Source organism: Oenanthe melanoleuca, chromosome 3, assembly GCF_029582105.1.
Source record: "Oenanthe melanoleuca isolate GR-GAL-2019-014 chromosome 3, OMel1.0, whole genome shotgun sequence".
Taxonomy (NCBI): domain Eukaryota; kingdom Metazoa; phylum Chordata; class Aves; order Passeriformes; family Muscicapidae; genus Oenanthe; species Oenanthe melanoleuca.
This window is the reverse complement of record NC_079336.1, coordinates 82,703,771-82,728,111: the sequence shown is the minus strand read 5'-3', so window position 1 is coordinate 82,728,111 and position 24,341 is coordinate 82,703,771. Positions and strand designations below refer to the sequence as shown.

The 24,341-nt window shown below is 42.6% G+C and overlaps 1 protein-coding gene across 1 annotated transcript; it reads right to left on the bottom strand.

Annotated features, from left to right (window-relative positions):
- Positions 1-1,106: 1,106 nt before the first annotated feature.
- CALM2 (calmodulin 2) lies at positions 1,107-14,257 on the bottom strand. The gene is made up of 6 exons (XM_056486424.1): positions 13,918-14,257; positions 9,719-9,749; positions 4,649-4,792; positions 4,467-4,573; positions 3,478-3,613; positions 1,107-2,019 (listed from the first exon to the last, which is right to left on the bottom strand). Exons 1-6 carry the CDS (start codon positions 13,918-13,920, stop codon positions 1,991-1,993), a joined length of 450 nt encoding a protein of 149 aa, XP_056342399.1. The 5' UTR covers positions 13,921-14,257; the 3' UTR covers positions 1,107-1,990.
- Positions 14,258-24,341: the final 10,084 nt, after the last annotated feature.

Sequence of the window (24,341 nt, the reverse complement as noted above, 5' to 3'; positions counted from 1 at the left end):
TGACTTATTTTGTAGAAGGCAAATTCTAACTGCGAGGAAATTTAGACTGCAAAAGCTTCCTGAATCAGACTGCCAGCACACAAACAACAGTTCTAAGGAATTCTGATGCTGGCTATCAAAACACTTTTGACAAGCCTCCTCTGGAAAACCGATAGAGCTATTCATAATCCTGCGAGAGCAGAGCTTTAAGATCAGTGACCATAAACACTTGATTAAGTGTTCCTGAATTCAGATTAAACAACTGTCCTAATTTTAGATGCTCACTGCCATTATAAATACATCAAAGATGACTGGAACAGTTTTAAAACATTAGGTAACTGCTCAGCTGGGAGCAGTGAGGGTATCCAGAGGCAGGAGCCAATGCTTTGTTTAAAGGCAGCAGAATCCCAAACAAGATAACCACATAGCAGATGTACAGTTAAGGCAGTTGTTGCCAGGAGAGCAGAGAGGCAATGGGGCACGAGCAGCCTCTGGCATTCTTTCGAGTTCTTGGATTTGTCCTTGGTAGAAACCAGGTTTGTCTTCCACTTAAAAAAAAAAAATTAAACCTTGACAAAAAACTAGTGCTAAAAGCACAGTCATGCTCAATAACAAATGAGGAAGAGAATGTTTCCCTTCTGTACTTTGAGCTGACTGCACCCTGAATGGCAACTCAGACATGGCAGTTTCAGAAAAGCCCAAGTGTGAGACTAAGTTACCCCAATGTAGCAGCTGATAGGGAATAAACTCCAAAATAATTAAAAGAAAGCAAACAGGTTTAGTTGTCCGAACAAGGAATTTTAATTTTAGGTCAACTATTGAACTAGGTCAACATCCAGTTCACAATGTCTACAGATAGTGGGCATAGCCAGTCACTACGGTAAGTTTATTGAAGCACCAAGCTCCACACAAGACTGTAAAATACATTTTAAACTACTAGTAAGAAAGCTTCTTCAAGTCAACAATACTATTAAGGGCCAGAGTTTAAGGACTAAGTTTTCACCTTCCAAGCTATTTTAAGACAGCCAATCCATTGCATAAGCAAACCAAACTGCTACATACTGAAACACAGAGCAGCAACTGCATTGAACAATTCCTGTAAATAATTCAAGGATACATTGAAACAGTATGGGTAAATTGTAATTTTTTATTGGAAAACAAATATACAACTTGGAATGGATTTGAGGCAAATCGTGCCATAAGCAGATTTTTTTGAAAATAAGTGGCTAAACAAAGTTTAAAAAGCATAGTAACAAGAGGAGAAAATGTTTTCTGGCACAGGACCAGCAGTACAAAAAAAACTTGTGTACGAGTACCTGGATAAATCACCCGTTTTGCATTAGTGCAACTTAAGTTTCATATTGTTGACTGTCAATCGTCTACAACGTTAAGACTCCACATTTCAACAACATGTTACAGGTATGGCCACAAACAAGTTACTGTGAAGTAAGCTAGGAGAATGACTTTTACAGTGCATTAGCTGCATGATGTATCTCTTTCACATTGTTTCATCCCGCAGTTAAGCTGCAAGAGCCTTATCCTCCCATCACAGAAAAGGGAAAAAACTCCTATAGAAAAACTCCTATGTACTTGAGAACTAGAACCAGCATGTTACTTTAACTAAGGAACAGCTAATGCCTGGTAAACCCTAGCTTACTTTATGTAACTTGTCACACCAGTCATACCTAAGTCTCCTAGAGAAAGCTACTTTTTTAATAGACAATCCAGATGTTCCCTCAGTTAACCAACTTTATCTAACTTTAGATGTGCAGAAGGGCTTAAATATCCAGAGTAAGCCACATGCAACATTTGTTACTTAGATCAATTTTCCAAAAATCAGAACAATGACAGTAAGATAAAGGAGAAAAACATGGAGGAATGGCCTTCTAATTACTATACATGCATAATTTTTTGACAGTAAGGGAAAAACCTTTTACAGATAAGTTACAAACAGAGAAAAGGCAAATAAACAATTTTGTACAAGAAATTTAACACATTCTGTACAACGTCTTCACTTCGCTGTCATCATTTGTACAAACTCTGTAAAAGGAAAGAGTTGCATGAGTTATTTGAAGGAAAAAATATAATCTGAATTGCAAGATCTGAGAAGCGGCCTTACTAATGCTAAACACTATTTCAAAACTGCATTTTCAGTTACATTCAAATAAGCATCTTCAAGACAGTTCCCTTTTCCACTAATCACACCTAAACTTCTCCTATTTTTAATGGCCAAAGAAAGGCCTTTACTTTTCCATAAAAATTGGTCTCTCAGTGAACCGGGTTACAGCCTTACTTCCAAGGTAAAACATTAAAGGGTCTTGTGCCCACAGACGGGGACAAGATATCCAAGAATGACTAAAAGATCAGTACAAATATGAAGCGACAATCAACTAAGTAAGTGTACAAGTAACACATTGTGTTGGTTTGAACTTTTGTTTTCCAGAACAGAATAGTTTAAGTATGACCACTTTATTTTGCCTGGCTGGTTTTAAGCAACCAATTCAATGCTTACTCATAACCACTTAAAATTAGAACCCACAAAACAAGATTCTTCATTCATCTTCCTGAAACATAGTTTCAGGTGCAATAATGACAGGAAACCCAGAACCTCAAAGGAGTTAAATGGTTGCCCAAGTTTTGAAAGGCAAGTGGAAACAGTAGGGACACAGACCCTCTCTAGTGCCAGTCTCTGAACAGGCTACTCAAACACAGTGATGAAGCAGCAGCCTTGTACATAAAAATAACTTTTCACTCACAGATGTCTGCATACCCTTAGGCCACAACCAAAAGGGCCTCAAAGGGAAGGCATACCTACATCTCAGAAAGAGCACAGATCTTATCTGAAAATGCCCTAGATATTTTTTGTAACATGTTCAAAAAAATCAAAATGAGAACAAGCTTAGTGTCTCAGCTGCAAACAACTGTCTAAAGGAACTCCTTGCGTGACTTCATTTATGGTTCAATGTCAGGAAGAAAGCAAGAAATAGAAAAATTACTGTTTCAGCAGATTTATGTGAAATGAATGTATTTAAAATATCTTCTGAAGGTCTTGAAATATCTGCATATTGTAGAGGCTTTTTCCCCTTTTGATTAGCAAGTAATTTTAAAAGCATTAATGACAAATGAGTGACATCCTACAGTCAGACAGATCTACATGCGTTAGTGAACAGAACAGTACAAACAGTATGTGAACATCTGTGACAACTTGCTTATTCTAATGGTCATTAGATATCATTAGATTTACCAAGTCATTTCTTACACTGTACAGCTGAATAGTTCTTTTCTGCCTTTGGCACGAAGGCAGCAATAACACTCAAACTAAAACCCATTGAGAGGTACACAATGTACATAGTAATTGAACATTAGCTTAAAGGAACAGTGTGTTCAAATGAACTTGTCTGAACACTGCCTTATTTAAACTTGGTGCGGCTATCAGCACCCACACACGAACAAGCATGAAAAGTGCTACACAAAAAGAATCAATTAACAACTCCTTACCTTCATAGTTTACTTGACCATCACCATCAATGTCTGCTTCCCTAATCATTTCATCAACTTCTTCATCTGTTAGCTTCTCGCCCAGATTTGTCATCACATGACGGAGTTCTGCAGCACTAATGTAACCATTACCATCCTGGGAGGAGAAAAAAGGAACACTGGAATACACTTGCCTAAGGCCCAATGACTTAACTATAACTTAGGAACATTGCAGAGCAAATTGAACATTTACAAGTTAACACAGACTTAACCACTAGCAGCATTTGCACAAGGTAAATGAGAGCTGTAAGAATACCTCCAGCATTGTCCAAAGTATTTGGGCATTGTAATATCTTACAACCTTTGACTGTCCTGTTCTGACACATTTTGAAACCACAAACAATGTAATCAGCACCTTTTTCGACTTCTTAGGTGATGGATGCCTATTAAATCACATAACTGTGGTTCAAGTGGTGATTTCTTAGAACAGAAGCTACTTATCTGATTTGCCTGTTTCATGGGAGTCCAGCATAAAGCCACAAGGCCTTCAGAGATGACTTTTACATATTCCAGTACTAGTTGGGACACTGAACATTGAAGTGCTGGTATATACTAATGCAATGTTTTCCTCCCCACCCCAAGGCACCTCACATGTTTTCCACTCCAAGGTGCATCTTAAATAAGTTGAGTAACTTTAGACTCTTCTAGCAATTTACTTAGCAAAGACTACATGGAAGACCTAAAACATGAACACTTTAAATACTTGAAACAATTTCCTGTCAGCTGAGTGTATATCAGTATCACAGTGAGCACTACTTTAAATCATGTCACTCATTACTATCCCTGGTAACTCATTTGACTTTTCCCTTACAGACTGAGCTTTAGGGTGACTGGCCAACCTAGAGGCTCTCTAAGACAGAACTGCAGTTACCTCTCAGATCTGCGAGAAAGCACATTACAATCAGACCCAGTTTTCTTAACAGAAATATTCCAGGTAGGCATTACAGTACCTTGTCAAAGACACGGAACGCTTCTCTAATTTCTTCTTCACTATCTGTATCTTTCATTTTTCTTGCCATCATTGTCAGAAACTCTGGAAAGTCAATTGTGCCATTGCCTGAAAGGTAATCATTTAGTCAGAAAACCATCATTTAGGCACTTTATTAAATTACTTATTAGTAAAAGTTCTTACCATCAGCATCTACTTCATTGATCATATCCTGTAGCTCTGCTTCTGTGGGGTTTTGACCAAGTGATCTCATCACTGTCCCCAACTCCTTTGTAGTTATAGTACCATCACCATCCTTGTCAAATAGTGAAAAAGCTTCTTTGAATTCTGTACAAAAAAAAAAAAATCCCTTATGCTTCAAAATGTTAACAATCAAAAAATTCACTACTACTGATTGTTGCAAGTTACAAAATCTCATTTTAATATTTTAAGAAAATTCTGGTATACTGCTTAATTGCAATGGCAATATGGCAGCATCAAACACACCCACCAGTCTACTGATGAACCACATGCCGACCTAAATTAGGGTGGAAGGTCATCCATTTCCAAAAGACTCAGGGATTTGTTACTCCCTATCCTGAATAAGGGTTCCTAACATGGAGCTGAAATAGCTATCTGCAACTACAATGATCCACATCCTTGGTAAGAACTGCATCTCAAAATAAAATATGGAATTGCTATGAGAAAATTGAAAAAAAAAAATACACGTTACAACTTAATAGCACTTTTATTGCTAATAGAGGAGATGAGTCAACAGAAAAAGGTACAATCAGACCAAACTACACCCAAGTTTCTCAATATAAGCCACTTCCTTTGGACACAGATGTCTGAACATTGTATGCTACCACAAGTGTTCACAGAGAAGTCATGGGAGCCTTCATTCCTGAAAAGCTGCTTGCAAAATGGCTTCAGCCCTACTGTATCTTGAAACAGCCTTCAGAGAAAGGTTTCTGACCAGCTCTAAGACACCTTTGCTGTGTTTCAACACTACCTCTTAACCCCCCTACAATGGCTGTATTGTAGCCAGGAATATTAATACAAGCATAACATGTTTAATTGTCCGGTTCAAAAATGGAGTTGGTTTTAATCCACGCCATCTGTCTTTGGCCACAGTCCTTAAACTAGCTCACTGGACTGTGGCAGTTCATACACATAACAGTAAGGCATGAGTATCTTATCTACTCCCTTGCACACTTCAGATCCCTTTACAGCTTTCAAGCCATCTGAGATCCTGACTCTGGACAACCCATCAGCTCAATGGTACTCCTTCATCAGAAATACTTCCATGAATTGTTTTTTTTCAACATTTCCATGCAGCCAGCTTTCCAGATGGTGGGTTTCCCAGACCACAATTAGACACAGTAAAAGCTGTGCTTTGACATGACCTGAATGAAGCCTTTACTTCATACTCTGAAACTCTTGAGGTGAGTACAAACTGGAAAATGTTAAAAATTTAACTATAAAAATAAGTTTCTTATAGTTAATGAATGCAGATACAACACCACAGTCACACAGTCAAATCCCATCCAGGAAAAAAATCCCACTATTCTTCTACATTCAAGTCTGAAGTGTTCAAAGAGCCAACCCCACTATTTAGCCCATGAGAATCAGAGCAAAGCTACCACAGGACCAGTAGAAACCGTTTCAAGCCAGTATGTCAAATTACAAAGCAGAAACAAGCAGCTACAACCTGCACCTACAATTCCTTCCAAATGGCCTTGGAGGGAGTAGCTTCAGTTATCTTGAAGGAAACAAACAGGTTTCTTAGGACTAAGCTCTTACACCAGGGAAAAAAACCTTTTGGGTCAATCCTAGTAGAGAAGTTCACATTCTATTATGGAAGAATCTCAAAAGGGGAAAGTTGCATTTTCATGAAGAGTCAAGTGCTCAAGTGTTATTCTAAACATTTCACTGTTAAGCAATCCATCGTTCATGTGAAAGTCAACCCAAACATAAAGCAGACTTCACAGTGCTGCAGTGACCCTGCTTAAAAAGGGCAATACTTAATTCTTACACGAAATTCAAAGACTTGCTTTCTGTGGTGTATTCTCAACACTTGGAAGGGACACCTCTACCCTTCTTGGAGTAAAAGTTGCAACAGGCTAAGAAGCAACCAGCTATAAATCATAAAGAAAATAAAACAACTTGAAAATTAGCAGTATATTCCTGTTTGAAATGCTGAATCAAGTTCAGAATACCATTAAAATATCTCTCTAACCACTTCCAGGAACCACCTCCAGTAACTAGAACAAAGGAGTAACAACCTACGCAGAGGTGGTTTAGACTAGAACAAGAACAACCTGGCATAGCTTTGGAGGATTTGCAGCCGTGGCCAGTGAAGGCACCTATGAAAACTGAAGTTTAGTGAGCAACGCAATCCTGACATCCTGCAACATAAGGTTGTAAAACATACCTTAAACACCTAAATATCCTGATTCCATATAGCATGTAAAGCAAATTCTCTTTATTTTACACTTCTCCATACCAAACTGCAAATGGAAACTCTCTAAGGCTACAAGGTTTCAGCCTTTCCACCCTTGTGAACAGCATCCTGCACTGTGAGAAAAAGACTACTTCCAGGCCCCATGAAAGATACGCTAATCCAACAACGTAAACTTTAACAACCTAGGTCAAAATGTTCTTTTAACCACAGCTTCTGAGGCATCTGTGCCCCCCATAACCTTTTCAAATCAAGTGGCAGCTTTCAGTGACCTAATATGTTCAGTAAACCAGGACTACCATATCCACTCCTACACAATTTAGCCAGCTATGTCTGGAACTTTTATAGGAGAATGTCAATTGTTCTCTTCACAGCTACCAGGACCTCAACACTTAAACGTGCCTATTTCCACTACAACAAATTTTAAATCACTGCTGCGGTCAAATCCCCAACAGAGAACGCTAAAGGAACAAGACGGTGAACACCATACATAGGCCTGCTTGTACAGAGCCCATTTGGAACTCTGAAGCGCAGGGGAAGGACAGCTCACTAGACCAGCTGGCTTTGGGACAAAAGCATCTTCAGCCTGCTCTCCCATCTGACCACACAGGTGGTCCCAACCCCATCACCTTGGTAATACAACACTTAACCAAAGGGATAGCCACTTGACTTAGCAGCTTTAATTCTACTGAATGAAACTGCAGCCAGCATTCACATTCTGCAGCTATTTGGCTTTCAGTATCAGTCTTTCATATGAACAAAATCTGGGAAGGTTTTCACCCCTACCTACTGACAAGAAGCTTTAGCCCTATATGACCAATGTGTTCCACAGGAAATGCCATGTGGAACCTTTAACAACTGTATCGTGATGCTTCACAGCAGAGGGGGAAGGATTTAAGCCGCAGGGGAAGGAAGTGGCTGCTTTAAGTCCTCTGGTCCCTATTTTAGCAACAATGTCATGTTGCAATGTTATGTTGTCTCTATCTTGCAGTACCATTTGCTACATCTGCCTTCAAAACAAAAGTTATGTATCCCTCCAGGGAAGTTCAATTAGAATGGTATTGGCTCAAGTTTTTCAAGCCAGCCTCTGTAAAACATTCTAATTCTACCTGTAAGAATCTTCCCATACAAGACCACTGGCCTCCAACAGCAAAACTAAGATGCAACCTTTCCTAACCAGTACTGAGAATGATTCCTCCACACACCACCAGTGGGCTTATGTCTTCACATCTGAGGTTCATAGTTTACTTGTAAACACATTTGCTTAACAAAACAGCACAGCTGCCCAGAAAGTGGCAGGCCATTTTACACTGCTACTAAGATACACTTTTATTCATTCCATGCAGTTGAAAGCCTCTATTCCAGTACAACAGGCTCATCAACACTTACGTTTGCCTCTGAGGACTATACAATCATTACTGTATAGCTAAAATTTACACGAATCTCAAGGTAGTGTTAGTAAGCTTCCTGTTTATATTCCATAATTAGCTACATCAATTAATAAAGCTTCTACAATTAACAACTGGGACAATGAACTGTTATTGGAAAGACAGCAGTGACAACTGATAAAGTCTGCTCTAACTAAACAAAACCCCTAAGCTATGTAGGCTAGTTCCTGATAAAAAAAAAAATTGAAGTTGAACTAAATTTGGCTTGTGCTTACTTGTAAGACACTACCATGGCAACAAGTAAATAGACTAAGGACTTTCCACAAAACTGTAATTAGTCTCCTTTGATTAAAAGAAAGCCTCTAAAGCCTAAAAGCTACAGAAGAATGTCCTTAACACTTCAGATTTGGCAATTATGGCAAAAACAAACCAGCTTATAATGACACCTCTGTTTAATATAGAGTCTTCAAGAGCTACACCGTAGTTAAACAGTAGTATCTCAGAGGCTGTTCTGTGCATGCTTGACCTGGTACTATTAGATTAGCAGAGCCCTAACATCCTCTAAAATAATATCACATGACAGTTATGCGCATTAAGACTTTCCAGCATTAATACTATACACTTGTCAGATCAAAACCATGAAGTTCTCGAATATCTATGGCAAAACTGAATTCTGTATTACCAGCTTTTAGTCCCATCTAGCATTCAAGTTAAGATCAGTCTACTGAGAGCAACGAGACAGGTAAGTTTGTGCAGCCTGCATGAGTAGGAGACACAATAACCAGAACTTTTTGCCATTAGTAGATGGCTGTCAGTGTACATAACCCATTTCTAGGGGCCCAATGCCAAAATATGACAGATGCATATTTATTTAAGCATTTCAGAGCAAGTGCCAGACCATCAGAACAGCACACACAACACTTGTGTCCAAGTCCACAATACAGTTCCAAATATGGAATATCAAGAGTTGTCATCATGAAGCCAGTCTCTGCTGTCATCAACAAGAGACACTCAAACATCTCTGATGACAGGAGACAGCAAATTATTTTTGCCTTCTGTTAAAAAAACACTGCAGATTCCAAGCCTTCACCAGATTTGTTATCATCCCCTGTGCCCCACCCTCCTCCCCTTTCAGTCTGCACTTGGGACAATCCTGTAGTCATGCGAGAAGAATAATCATCAATCTACTAGCCAGAAAAGCTGCGGGGACTGGTTAACTATGTAACTAAAATTCTTTATATCCATGGTGCATTTACAATAGATAAACCTTTAAAAATTAGGTGACAAATTAAAACAAGATTAAAATTCCACCATACTACTTTAGTATCTAAGAAAGCTAAACATTTTGGGTAACACAGACTGCCATTGGATTAAGAAATATGCCAGGTCAAGCAGGACTAGCAACACAACACATAAAAACCTCACCTGCAATCTGCTCTTCTGTCAGTTGATCAGCCTGCAATAAAAGAGAATATGATTATAGTTGTAGCAAAAGTTCAAGGCAAAGTAAGACAGGCTTGTAGAGGCCTCTGAGTATGGTAGCTGCTCCTCAGAACTGATCTGTAGCATTCTGAAATAGTTCTAATAAAGCTCAAAAGTCATCAGGATTGCTTGCTAAGTAAGAACTAGCAGCCTATCATCCTTTCCAGACCCTGCCAATATCCCATACACCCAAGTAATAGATTATCACGTGTATCAATCAATAACCCAAGCAGCACTAGCAAGCTCAAAGCACACAGGTCCCTTTAAAAACAGATTGGTTTTAAAAAAAACCTCATTTACACAGCATACTATTAGCTTCAGCTTCACCACTAAGCACTTTAGGTCTCAGTAATGCAGCAGTAACCTCCAAATGCCAAATTTAAGGCAGACTAGCTAAAATCAGAAAAATATACTCTTCACTAGAATGAAATCATCCCCTGATTAACATGAAGCTTTCATGTCCAAGACCTGGCTGTAAAAGACAAGATACCAGCTTCAGTCCAAACTGGTCATTCACTGACATACAGCTGTCTACACTTTTTTCAGACCATTGTCTACATTGACTCAGTCAGCAGAAGGTAACAGGGCCGCTAGACGAAGATTCTGTGGTCTAAGAAATTTCTGTATCAGTTGGGTAAGCTCCAGTTTATACCTCATTTTGCTCTCTCACCAGGTTTTGAATCCATTAGATTTGATAGCAATGAAAACCATCAGTCTTTCAAGGCCAAACCCAAAATGAACTTTGCTCTTGAAAGGACACCAAGATGTTTGGAGAACTGTAGAAATTCTCTCCCTAGAGTCTCAAATCAGCTGATTCTTCAAACAAATTCTGGATAGCTTGAGTTCAGATGCAGTAACAACATACTTCCTTCAGGGAAGCTTCTTGAACCCTTTACTGAAAAGTAAAAACACTAAAATACAGAAAAGGTATATTGATTGCTGAAATTCACCAATGCTTTTTCGGTTTTGTTCCTGTTGTGATCATTCAAGCAGCAACCTGTTTATAATTACTGCAATACTGACTGAAAAATTTTCTGCCATTAACTACCCAGTAAAGTCTCTCTACACATTAGCATCTCTCAGGAAAAAACTTAGAAAAAACGCATTTACAATACCTGTTAGTTTTTGCCAATTTCAATTTGCATTACATTTTTATACAGCATGTGAACTTTTAAGTTGCCAGCTGCTGGTTATTCTTACTGTGACAGAAGCAAAGGTGGCTGCTCCAGCAGTTGTACAAAAGCTAAACTGCTTACAAAACCCTCTATGTACACAACACAGCAACAGCCCAATATAAAGGCAATAGACTGGCTGGGGCTCACCTACTTTAAGAACCAAGAACACACAACTGAGGAACTTCTAAATGGTATTGGCAGGTACAGATTTCTGCTGTAGGAAGAATTCCCATGGAAGCTCCACTTTTTGTTACAAAAGACTAGCACGGCAGCAGCACTGCTGAGAACATAACCAAAACTAAGCTTTAGCATGGAAGTGTTCTGCTGGTCACTTAGCAGAAGCCCAGAGTATCATTAACAGACTCATACCTTTGCATGCTATTTACATTTTTATTGTTTGAGTGAAGAGAATGATGTGCTGCATTTCCGCAAGATATTTATATCCACAGAAAACTGTAGATCAGATTTAAGCAGTAAGAACCTAGTTTATTTAGGTCAATACTTTTGGATTACCAAGTGGAGTCACATACTGTTTTATATAAACGATTTTATATGGAGACGTGACATAGCAGTATGTATGTTTTTAAGCATTCCCAAACTCTTCCTTCTTTATAAAGAGAAGCTCTTTCAGGAACTTAACACATGCTAACCATGAATTTGAAAGAGCTCTGACAATACCTGTAAGAGGTACAGTGTTTGAGAAGAGCACAAAGCTTATTAGAAGCCAGAGGTATGGAGCAGTTGAAAGATAAGCGGGGAGGTGGGGCAAGGTTGAACAAACACCATCTGTACTCTGCAGTGCTGGGCTCTGCAGGCACTGCTGCGCAACAGCAGTAAAAGGCGGAGCCAGCTCCCTGCCAGCTCCCTGCCTCCCGAGCCACCCAGGTGGAGGGCTATCAGCCTGGAACCATGCCTGCGCTTACAGACAGGCCACTGTGGCCTTCCTAGAGGGGCCTCCCGGAGCTCTCGACAATGGTGCACCACACACGCGATAGTGTGCACACCTTCACCAGCGCAACGCAACTTCCAGACCCGGCGGGCAAGTGCTGCCTGCGAGGTGCCCACGCTGAAGGTCTGTCATGCCCTTCACCGTGGCCGAGACCCACCCGAAACCCCCATTCGATGGCATCACCGCTCTGACGTGGCTTTCTGTGATTCACGTTGCAGCACGTTCATTTTCACTGCAACAGCTCCCATCCCCCCACGCCCAGACTGCGCGGAGGGCCTGACAAAGAATCCTAGGAAAGCGGGGGAGCCGGAGCTGCTGTGCGCTGTGTTTCTGTGGCACACGCAGCCTCTAGAGGTAGTGCTCCATTACAGCCGCCCTGCTCTGCAGCTCCTGCCTGGGAGCTCCACAGCGCTGGCCAACGCTGAAATTTGGCTCCGCGGTGTACTTCACAGACATCAGGTCTGAGGGAACACTTCTGTTCTGGCAGGATTAACTCGAGAACGACCACCAGGCTAGATTATATAGACTAAAAATTAGGTTTACTGCAGGTCAGCTTGTTTTGGGAGCAAATCATTCAGTCTCATCTAGTATGGGCAACACTGGACAGTCACATGTTGAGCCATTCTGGTCTGTCAGGATGAACTATAACCACATTTAAAGTGTCACTGTGCCTCCTGGACACACCCATCTTTACACAGACCTTGCTTGAAGATACTCCATTTTTGGTTCTGTACAGATGATGACTAAATGCAGCAAGTCTTTTGCTGCTACATTCACTGCTTTCTTTTTATTTTCCTGCTTTATGGATGGTTTGTTGTATAAGTTCGCAATTCAAGCTAAAGAATAAATTCAGGCTTCTATTCACCAAATATCTTTGCCCAGAGACAGCATTTTAAAAAACCCCAAATTTTAAGTAGCCATCGTTCACATAAGACATGATGAGCTGACAGTCATTTGATTCCTCAGAACATAATGAATGAAAAGACAATTCCACTCTACTGCATCTTCTCTTAATGCAGAGATAGCACTAAGTGGTCACTGGCGCTGCTATTGCAACAGAATTGCTCCTTTCAGTACGTTTCTCAGTATCCACCTGTTTTAACTTTAAAAAGCCAACAAATGCTAAACTTACATCCTTTAGACTGAATTTGAAATAATTTTCCGATTTCACAAAATATGTTCTATTTCGACAGCGGATTACAATTATAAACGCATCGCTAGTAATATTAAAAACGCAGGACCGTCTTTTGCAATGACCATAACGGGAAGCAAAAATCGTTTAAAAAAAAAAAAAAGAACACAAATAATCCCTTGTCCAACAGAGACACCAACAGCATGGCGCTGCCATGGAATCGACAGGGGCTCTAACGCGAGCTGACAACAGGTCTAGCGAGGAGGGCGATGGTGCAGTGAGGCACAGCCTGCCCCTCATCATCATGCTGCTCAGAAGCTGCAGGGCTCCGCAGTGCATTATTATGACCAGGCGCAGCACACCTCGCTAGCCAGCCGGACAGCTCGGGCTGCCTCATTCAGCCGCACACGCCGAAAGCAGGGAGGAAGCGATAAGAAAGCAGAGCTGGTGCCATCGTGGCAAGCTCTTTTCCCCCTCCTCCCAGGACCGCGGATCCCCCCCAGGAGGGACCGCTATCCTCCGCTCCCCCCGGCACCGCCCGGCGCCGCCTCACGGCGCTCCCGCCGACCCAGGGGCCGTTTGGATTTGAATCCGCACCAACGCCCCAGGGCGGGAAAGGGACCCGGGCGGGACCCGCCGCCGCCGCCACCACTTCCTCCCACGCAAATGGCGCCTCCGAGCGGGACCCTCCGCCCCAGCCTGAGCCCGCCGGCCGCGGCCAGGGACAACTTCATCCCCCACACCCTTCTGCAGGCGACCTCGCCCCACAGCAGCCAACCCCCCCTCCCCCCCACCCCCCATCCGCGCCGAACTCAGCCGCCCCCATCCCTCCGCACCGTAGCGGCGCCCGCCGATCCCCGCAGCTGCCCCGTGCCCAGGGACTCACCATGGTGGCCCGGCCTGGCTGCGGGGTGCGGTGGGAGCTGAGGGCTGCACGGGGCGCACGCTGCGCTACCTGCCCGCTGCACGGCTCGCCTCACACTGAGTCCTGCCCGCCCGCCGGCAGCGTCTCATAAACCGCCTCACCGCCCGGATCGCTCCGCGCCGCTCCCTCCCCCCTCCCGTGACAGTGAACCGCGCTGAGAAACGAGTCCCGGCCCCTCGCGCCCTCCTCGGCAGGGCACCCCGCACCCCGAGTGCCGCTGCTCCTGCCCCAGAGCCTCGCCGCGGGAAGGAGCGGGGTGCGGGAAATAGGGGCAAGCAACGCTTGTGAAACGGCGGGGGAGCGGGGGGAGGTAGAGAAGGGGGGCGGGGGCCGAGGCTAGGGACTATTTCTCTGGGCGGAAGAGGATTTTAGGAAAAAATGCCGAGGAGTGTGGGGACTCCGCGAGGAGGGCGCTGATTGGTGGGTTCGTACCTGCAATGCGTCACTCGGACATGCACACTCTGGGCCGGGAAGGCGGGCGCCCCTCCCCCCGCCCGCAGTGCGTGAGGGCCGGAGCGGCCCCGCGGCCCCGCCGCTGCTCCGAGCCGGGCCGCGGCCCAGGGCGGCAGAGCGGCAGAGCGGCCCCGGCATCGCGCTTGCCACAGCGGCTGGAGCCATTATCTCCGTGCTCGGCTCCGGAAAGCCTCACCCACGCAGAGTTAGCGAATGAGGCTCGCTCTGCTTCCAGCACAGTCCAGAAAAATTCGCACTCGCGCTGCAAGCTAGAGATGCTGCGTCGCTTGGTAGCGTTGTTTAAAAGAACAGATTACACAGAATCAATTAGGTTGGAAAAGATCTCTGAGTTTATCGAGCCCAGCCCGTGATCAATCACCACCCAGACCATGGCACAGAGTGCCACGTCCAGACTTTCCTTAAACTCCTCCAGGAACGGTGACTCCACCAGCAGCTCCCTGGGCAGCCCGTTCCAATGTCTCATCTCCCTTTCTGCGCAGAAGTTTTCCGAGTGTCCAACCTCAACCTCCCCAGTTAAGTCATTTCCCCTGCTGGCAATCGCAAACGCCCTGGTCCCGTACCTAAGGACAGGTGGCCGGCAATTCTGAGCTAAAATCCGGAATCTTACAAAGCTTTTCTATAAGATGCATTTGGACAAACGGCTCCAGGTGCAATTTTCAAACTTGCACACGTATTTTCAAAGATAATTCAACAGAGCTGCAATATTGGCTGAGTCCAGTGGCAGCAGAGCTACCTGCTCTCTGTGAAAACTACAACACTCATTTTTGGGACCATAAATGCACTATTAAACTTTGGAGGCCTAAGTTCAAGTTTTCTAACCTAAGTTTGAACACAAATCACAGTACCAATCACATTTCAATGAAAAATTACCTACTTCCACATCTATTGAAAGAATTATTTAGTTGATATTTACACAGTATGTAAACAAATAGTTTTTTATACATATCTGTGCACTGTCACTACACATATTAGAGCAATAGCTCTCACTTTGCACACTAATACTCATCTCAGTTCTTTGCAGTCTTTGGTTTATAGGCCACAGAAATAGGATGTGCTTGGGAGGGGACTGGCATGAAAAACCTCCAAAAACAAAAAGTCTGTGAGTTTTCCCCCCTGAATATTAATTCAAATTATCAGGATTGCTTTCTTTTCAGGATGACCTTATATCCACTGAGTTCAGAAACAGAATAGGGGGAAAAACCCCAGAAGAATCCTAGTTTCTTAAATAATTGAGGACCTCTTTATTATGTACAGTGCCTCTCATCCTTGCTTCCTCACTTTGTGGTCATAGGCAATACATAAAACACCACCATATACTTAAAGCTGGTCTTCAGCCCTGAAATCTATCTGCAGTTATTGTTTGGTGATGCGCTGGTTTGTTAGGCCTCCTTTCCTCTCACCTGTATTTATAGTCTACAAGATCAAGCACATCTGAACTATTGTCTGTTAAAACTCTGATGAAATTTTTTCAATGTGTAATGTGTACCTAGATGAATAAAATGCTCCCAGGGCAGGCAATGACTGCCAAGGTTATTGTTACGCACGCCTCCTCCAACCACTGCCACAGGAAGCAGGAGCAAATCCCAGGCTATGCTGGATGCAGACAGCTGAGCTTCAGTCAAATTTTCCACCTCCCTGATGCCCCCTTTGGTTCAGTTTTAAGGATTGCTCTGACATTCCCAACTTCTTTATGTTTCTAGAGGTGTGAATCCATGCAGAAAAGTTATAGACCAAAAATTCATCACCTGCTCTAGATTTGGGATAAAAGTGGCATAGCAGCACTCAGGGTGCATGCCTGTCACACCCTCAAATCTGGAGCAGAGAAGAGCAGAGTGCTGGTGCATTTTGTGGAGCAAAACCATCTCCTGTGGAGACCTTACCTTGTGTCCTGGCAGCAGAACGCCCATGGGTGCACGGTGCTGGGCCTGATGTGCCAAGACCTCTCCTTGGTACCTGTCTTTTATCCTCACATTACCTCAGAGAGGCAAAACATTGTGACACCTAGGTTGCTGAGGTGCCCAGGCTCAAGGAATCTATTGAGATGTTGTAAATCTGCATTTCTGTGAAACTGGTCTTGAGGGATTTGCTGAGAAGTACGTGTATTGAGACAGCAAATTCTGAGTCCTGTTCCTGGAGTTTGCCACTGGCCATAGCAAGCATGGAGTCTCTAGGAAACGAGGGCCACAGCACGGGTAAGATGTAGGCACATTGATTATGGCCCAAGCATCTGCTGAGGAGCAGGGACTTGGATGCAAGGGTCCCAGAGAACCTGACCACCACACTGTATGTTTTTGTGTTTGTCTCTTAAATGATTTGGTATCTGTAATTTATATTAAATTCTTCATACTCTTTTTAGTTACAGTCAGTAACAGAAGTGGTCATTCAGAGGATCCTCCCTCTGCCATATGTTTCAAGGCCCCCTGGTTCCTTGATATCTCTTTCTCTCTCTCTTCCATTTCTCTGTTCTTATGTGTCTCCTTTTTTCCATCTGCATTTTCCTACAGCAGCACCCATTTCCTGTGGGTTTCATCACCACCCCCACCCTGCTTCCATCTGTTGAAGAGATCAGCCACGAAGTTAACTTGCAATTACACTCCCCGTGAAATTACACCAACACTTCCAGTGGCATTACTGAGCATTAAAGCGAACACCCTGCTGAAATTAATGGGAGAGGGCGGAATTTTCCCCCTGCACAAAAGGGTTGTTGGCAACCTCAGGCAGGTAAACCAGCAGATCCTCAGGTACATTGGGGTAGCCTAGAGAGGCAGAATTGCTTTTCAGGAGCCTAGCTGACACTCTCTGCAGCTTGTATGTGCCATGAGAGGCAGGGAAATACAGCAAATGACCAGCCCCAGCTGTGGGCTGCGACCGTGACACCTCTGACAGAGCAATAATGGGAAATGACAGTAATTTCTCTGTTGCAATGGTCAGGTATAGTTCTACCAGCTCAGTCTTTTTCACATGATAATTTCTCTCACTGCTATGTAATTTAATAGATTTGTCAATGTTTGTGATCTGTGCTTCCCCCCACTCCCCGCCTCAACACAAAAATACAGTTTTACAGAAGTCCAGTTTCAGGATTAGGGCAGCAAATTAAAAAAGCAATTTGAGTTCCAAGGTTAGATGAGCTGTATATGCCAGCAATTTTCACAGTTACTCTTTGTGGTATATTTAATATTGTGTAAATGCAATTTGTTCTATTGTTTTAATAATACTTTAGTGGATCATTTGGACTGATGTATACAGAATGTTGTACCATGGTATAAAATGCTATAGCTGTTTCCTCAAGATTATTGTAATAGTTTGAACAATCTAATTAGGAATTAACTGCAAATTTTATAAGTGAATTTCTGAGATAAGAAGAAAAAAGTTCTCTACTTATCACAAGTACTAACACTTAGCATTTAACTGCTGCATAAGAAGGAAAATTGCTCATGGCTGTTTTCCCATAATGGGTCTGATTTTTTCAGCTTTTTCTGTAACAGAGAATCTGCCCCCCTGAGAAAGGCCTTTATCCTCAATTCCAGCTTTATGGGCATAAAACTAAGGTGGAAATCAATATTTATCCACCCAGAGGTATTTGGAAGGCCCATTCAGCCCTCAGCAAGGAAGAACTTAGTTATCTACAAAATTTTAAGGTGCTAAATGAGACATCTGGGTTTCTGGTATTCTGAGAGCATCTATTGATGAAACAACTCAGAATGCTGAGAATTAGGAGGTTACCATCACCTCACCTGGATGGCAGCAGTGGATAGAAAAAGACAGAGGTTCATTGGCTGTGTTAGATGAAAGACACCTCTAATATAAACATGGTTGTGGGAATAATTGCACTTTCACCTTGCATATTGAAAGCCTTGTCCTTTCCTTTGTGCCTGGTCCCTGGAGCACTCACACCTGGACTGCATAGTGCCCATAAATCATGGGGATAGCATTTCTTCCTCTAGGGAGTATGGACAGATGATTCCTCCCACACTTCATTTTCTGTGGGAAGTGCACAGACAAGAGCAGTACCTGGCAGAAGGGACTGCATTACACGCTTTCAGAATATACCCATGGCTGTGTCAGTGCTGAAGGTGACCCAGGCATGTCCCAATCAGCTTTTAGGTAATTCAGACAGGAATACCAAGGCAGCACTAGAAGTATGGTGCCTTCCATGGGCACCAGACCCACTCGAGCAGCCAGGCAGGTTTTCAGCCAGTGGATACAGAGCTCTGTTGTCAGGATTACACCGTCCCCTCATCGAGGCTAGATGTTGTACAGATGATTGCGGTGACCTAAAACTGACTCTTTAATATATTGTGACCCTTCACTAACACAAAACAAGACAGGAGGGTCCAAAAGGCAGATAGGTGCACTCATAAAACTGGGAGGCCAGAGGAAAGCACAATATCTAATTGTAGGCTCTAGACTAAGATTTTTAAAGGCTGGTGGGACTCTTTTCTTTCTTTTTTTTTAATTTTTATTTTTATTTTTATTTTTATTTTTATTTTTATTTTTATTTTTATTTTTATTTTTATTTTTATTTTTATTTTATTTTAAAGAGATAGACAGCTGCTTCCATTTTATGAGGATTTCTGATGGAACGTTGTCCATAAACCTGCAGTATTTTCTGTGCTGCTATGAGGAAAACCTAGCTCTAGGTCTTCATCTCACCAGTGTATCATTCTAGAATATGAGAATGCTGCCTGGGCAGAGGCAGTAAGAGATCCCATTTCTAAACCGTGTTCTTGAAGTACAAGAATAGATGGCCCTCACACTGACTCTGAGCAAGATCTTGCTTTTTCTGTGTTTCTTTTTCTAAAAATACCTTAATAGGAGGGAAAGCATAAACCCCATATTTACTCCAGGATAACAGAAATCCCACGGTCGTCATCATCTTTTGTACAGTTCTGTTTTCCAGGGACTGGAAATAATATCATAACACTTACAAGAGGCAGCATAAAGTCCAGGAAATTGCAGAATGCGTTCCAGTATCTTCAGATTCTGCAAAGGCTTCCTTTTCTTTCCTTTGACAAGCTGTAAGAGAAAGTCATCAAGAGTCACCAGCTCTCCCACCTGTGAGGCAGAAGCACCACCCAGTTATTAGCATCACAACTTGACAAAATGCATCCAAGCAATTGTTTAAACTTCCCCTCATGTGAAGATCTAGTAATTCAGTGGTCAGGGAAGTACTTGGTAATTCTCCATTTTGACAGGAAGAAATAGGGGGAAATATGCTTTTCTGGATCTGAAGGCTCTTAGTTTTGGTGGCTTTCTACATGGAAGGTTTTCATCCTAACGTATATTTTTTTTATTAACAAACAAAAATGACAGAATAATAGGTAACTCCTATTAAAAAATGTATGGGGGAGGCAAAGCACTGCTTATAATAGAGTTATTACTGCAGCCTTAATTAGGGCATGGTGCCAAATACCTCTGTGATGAAAAACAAATGATGCTTTCCCATTATCTTTTTTTTGGAGTAATTAAATGTCACAAAATATTTTCTATACTTCCTCCTGGGGACCAGGGCATATGGGACTGATTTACAGCAAAAGTCAAAAGCTGCTGGAACTGAAAGTTAAAATATATTTTAATTTTCACTACAGCACTTATTGACTGTAAAATTTGAAAAACATTGTAGAATCTGACTAGATTAACATAGTATATCTGCTTCCCTTTTTCACCCAAACAGGCATTGTTTCACCTTATCTGAAACTACTCTGGAAATTCAAACCCTGTCATTTAGTCCTGTGCTCTAAGATCCTGCATGTTTAAAGAGATTTATGTCCACACACACTGACAGCTGAAGAATCCACCCCTGTTGAATTCAGTAGGCTTTTCACTGGCTTTCTTTCAGCAGGTCACATCCTGAGCATCTTACTCACTTTTTCCTCTATCAGTCATGCTTTCAGAGGGGTTTGTCCAACACAGGGCCGATTAAATACTGAGCAAACAGTTCAGAATTTGGCTGCTTTTATAAATAATGATTCAGAGGTTTGATTTTGCTACAGATGAGCTTCAGCCACAAAAAAAATTGCATCTGGATCCTAACCATGTCAATTCCCATGGCAGAGATTTTTTTTTCCCAGCCAAAGCTTGGCCTGAAAGTTCATGCAGAAAGACAAACTGTGAATCAGAAGCCTGCACCAGGGCCCTGGGTGAAGTGCGTACCAAGATAGCCTGCAGCCACATGCCAGCTTGCCATTGACCTTTTATCTGCATAAATAGTCGTGACCTTTGGGCTGCTCAAATTAGTGCAAGCTGCTTGAGCAGGCAAGTATCACAGTGCTCAGGCTGCAGCTCTTTGCCTCTTCCCTCTCGTGCCGTCTCCTTCGCTGGGCAATGAAGGCAGGTGGAGACATGGGACAGCTTTCTTACCTCTGAGGACATCCTTTGCCTCGAAGGAAATCCACCACTGGCTGGGTAGGACCCTACTGAAGCCTCATTGCATCAACTCAGTGACACAAAGAAGACCAAGTTAAGGAGATGACAATCCACCTTTGGATTGACACTTTTCTATAGGGCACAATAAACCTGCTTCTTGCTGTGCCTCTCATTATCTTTCCTTATGTAAAAGAAGTCCTAAGAGTTTTACAATCAAAAGTGATAAATTGTTAACAAAATAGTTATTCTTTTCCTCAGCCTCAAAGTGAGTTGTTTTTCTTAAAAAGAAAAGGTAGATCACTAAATCACTCTAATCTACTTTTGATTCACTGAACTGTGTGCTGCATAGGGTTTAATGCCCATTATTTTCTCAGTAGTCCAGAGCTAGCATGCCCTCTCATGTAAATAAACATTTAGTCCTATTTCAAAATGCATCACTTATGTCCCTGAAACCACAGCAGTTTTAGTTATTTTTGGAAGCAGGTATTTGCACAGGTTTACAAGCATATTTTTTCCAATTGTTTAGAAGAGGTCCTTCAGTTTTTTAATGACAATATTGACTAGGCCTGAGGGGAAGAAAAAATGAGTGGGGTATTTTTAAAGATATAAAGCAGGAAAAAAAAGAAAAAACATTTTCAAGGTTCTCCAAGATGCCGACTGCACAGACACATTTCAAAGAGACGTTACTCCCTGAAATCCCTGAAATTCTCTCCACAGTTCTTTTTTCCCTCTGATTTTCTTTACCCAGAGCTTTTTTCTTTTTGTCTGTTTCAGTCATGGGCTGCCAGATCCCAAGTGTATTTTTCCGCATCATGTACATTGTCTGCATGATGCTTTAAAAATTCAGTTGACTCTTATTATACATTCTGGAGACATTTTTAATTGCACCAAGGAAAACTGTCGGCCAGGTAGTGAGACAGCTAATAAGTAGTCACCAATCCCCATGTTTTTAAAACTAAATTTGAGGGAGCCATCCCCCAAGTAAGAGTGGGAGCTGCATGGTGAGGCACGTGCCTGCTGCCTTTGGCAGATGTGTTGGAAGGGAACTAATTGTTCTGCTGCATCACGTCCTTCAGCTCTGCAGCAAAGTCTAACCCACAGCTGTCTGGGTGAGCTGAATTTCACCCCACATGTCAGGAATGCCTGCTTGCTGGAAGGGCTGCCGCAGCACTCATATGGTCCTTGGTCAGCCACCCAAAAATCAAGGGTCCTGCCTGTCTCCCAGAAGGATGGTATGGACAAGTGCCACAAGTTCTGAGAATGTGTCACTAGGGTGTAAAACCTACAGACACATCTTTGTGCTGTACAATTGGAGTGGGTGCAAGAGAGGGTAAGGGCTTCTTGCTCCTATTTCCATGAGCAGCTTCACAGAAACAGGACCTTCTGACTCTCAAAGTCCATTTGCCAAATTACAGCATCTCCCTCTTAAGTTACACCTGAGAAAGGGCATTTTTTTATGTTTCACCAGAGAAACAAGTGAAGGGAGGGCTGGGAGGGCTGGTCTGCATCCCTCTGCTCTAGAGCCATGGAGCCCCTTACGCACAAGCTGTGCTCCAGCTGCAGAGAGGAAAAAATGTGGGCTACCCTTGCTGAAACATTGGCAGCACATCACTGTTTACAACTGGAATTTTTGCTGCAGGCTTTTACCAATGACAACTTAGGACAGGAATAGGAAACTTCACATGATGATGAGGTCAACTTTTTTTCGCTTGTCCAGTGCCCCTAGATGAACACAAAGCTGCTGAAGTTAAGATTTATGATTACTTGCAAAAAATTGAGCTTGAGCCACAATTTTTAGCTGGCTCTTTGTGTTATCTTTTATAGCACTTCCAGCAGCATACTCATTTGAAACTTTTGAAAGCAATTTGGGTTGCTTTCATTTGATCCTCATTTCTGCTCCTCTGCTCAATTATCTGTGGCTGTCCAGGAGCAATTTTAAGTTGACCTGTTCTCAAGTGAATTAGAGGGCACTGTGTGTGTTTGCAAAGCAGACTTGTTTAACTTGTGTCTTTCATCTGTGATTAACATTAAATCAATTGAACTACATAAATAAGTAATTCACTTACAAACCTGACAAACCGACAGTAATTTCTTCCCCTCAGAGTTTACAGCTCGCAGGTATCTTTTATAATGGTTTCATTTCCTTTTGTGTACCTGGAGATAAAACCAATGAGCTAGACATTCATGTGCAGAAGAGGGAAGGCTGCTTGGCTGTTGCTCTCTGCCCCCATCCCACTGCACTCAACATACATAAACGTGCATAAAAACATGGAGTGAGAATAAAATAACCACTTTGCATGTCACTTCTGCTGTCGTGGTTTGTGCATGAGAAGCAGACTCCAGCTCGGCCTTCTGGTTTGGATAACAGCCCTGTAAAATAATTTCTACCAAGAGACTAGAGGTCTGGTTTTGTTCTCATATAATTAGTGGAATTATATAAGCATAAAATCAGGGACAAATGAGAGGAAACTCTTATTTGCTCTTTTTTATTTTTGTGGAGTTGGGCTCCTTACATACAAGGCAATCCTCTTGGAAGAGGTGGAAAACGGGATGGACAGGCACCTGGCCTTGGGAGGACCACAGCACTCCAACCTTGCAAGCTGTGTGAGGCACACAAGAGCTGACTGTCAGAGGGTGGCTTGAAACAAAATAAACTCCTCAGACCAGGAGGCCCCTTGGAGCTAAGTAAGAGGGGGTGCAGGGGGTCTAGATGAAATCCCATCCCCTCTGCACCTTGTCCAGGGGTCTATATCAAAGCTGTAGGAAAGGATATCCTTCTACCCAGGAATCCTTTCCTAAAAATAATTGTGTAGGATCTCTCTTTGGTCCAACGATGGGAGGCTTTTCCTCAGAATCCACCCCAGCACCACTTCAGGCTGTGTGCTGTGCTGGTACTGGGCTAAAGCTCTATCCGTGGGAATTCTCCTCCCTACACCATTAGCTGCATATGTAAAACCCTGCATAAGCCATTGTAGTCTCTGGGATCTGGGGGTGGAGAGTGGAATGGAAGAAATCTTGTAGCAGAATATATTTAGCTTCCATCTCTTCCAGGATGCTCTTTCACACCTCCCAGTGTAGTGCATCCAGCCCTGTACTGAGCCATGAAATGCAGAAGAACCAGCAGAGCTTTCTGCCTCATTGAAGGGGCTCAGATTTATACTTCCATAAAGCAGCCTCAGTACATAAAACATAAAAGGGACCCCCCAAGTTATTAGAAAAAAGACATTTTAAACACAGTTAGTGGGAGAGAACCAAAGCTGGTTCCTAATGCTATTCAGCCATACTGAAAATAAAATTTCATGTCTGTTCAGAACTTTAAAATGGAATCAAGACTATTGGCTAAAAGGGCAAGAATCACATTAACCAAGCTGCCTTTTGCCTGCAATGGTTGGTCTTCTGTGTTTTACGCTTACCAATGCTGCAGAACTTATTACTTGTCCTTAAGGGGTGCTACTGAAAGCAGGGAGTAACCAGCTCATGGTTATCTGCTGTGATCAACACTCTGAGAGTTTGAAATGGACATTATTCATTGCAGCCACTCTGAC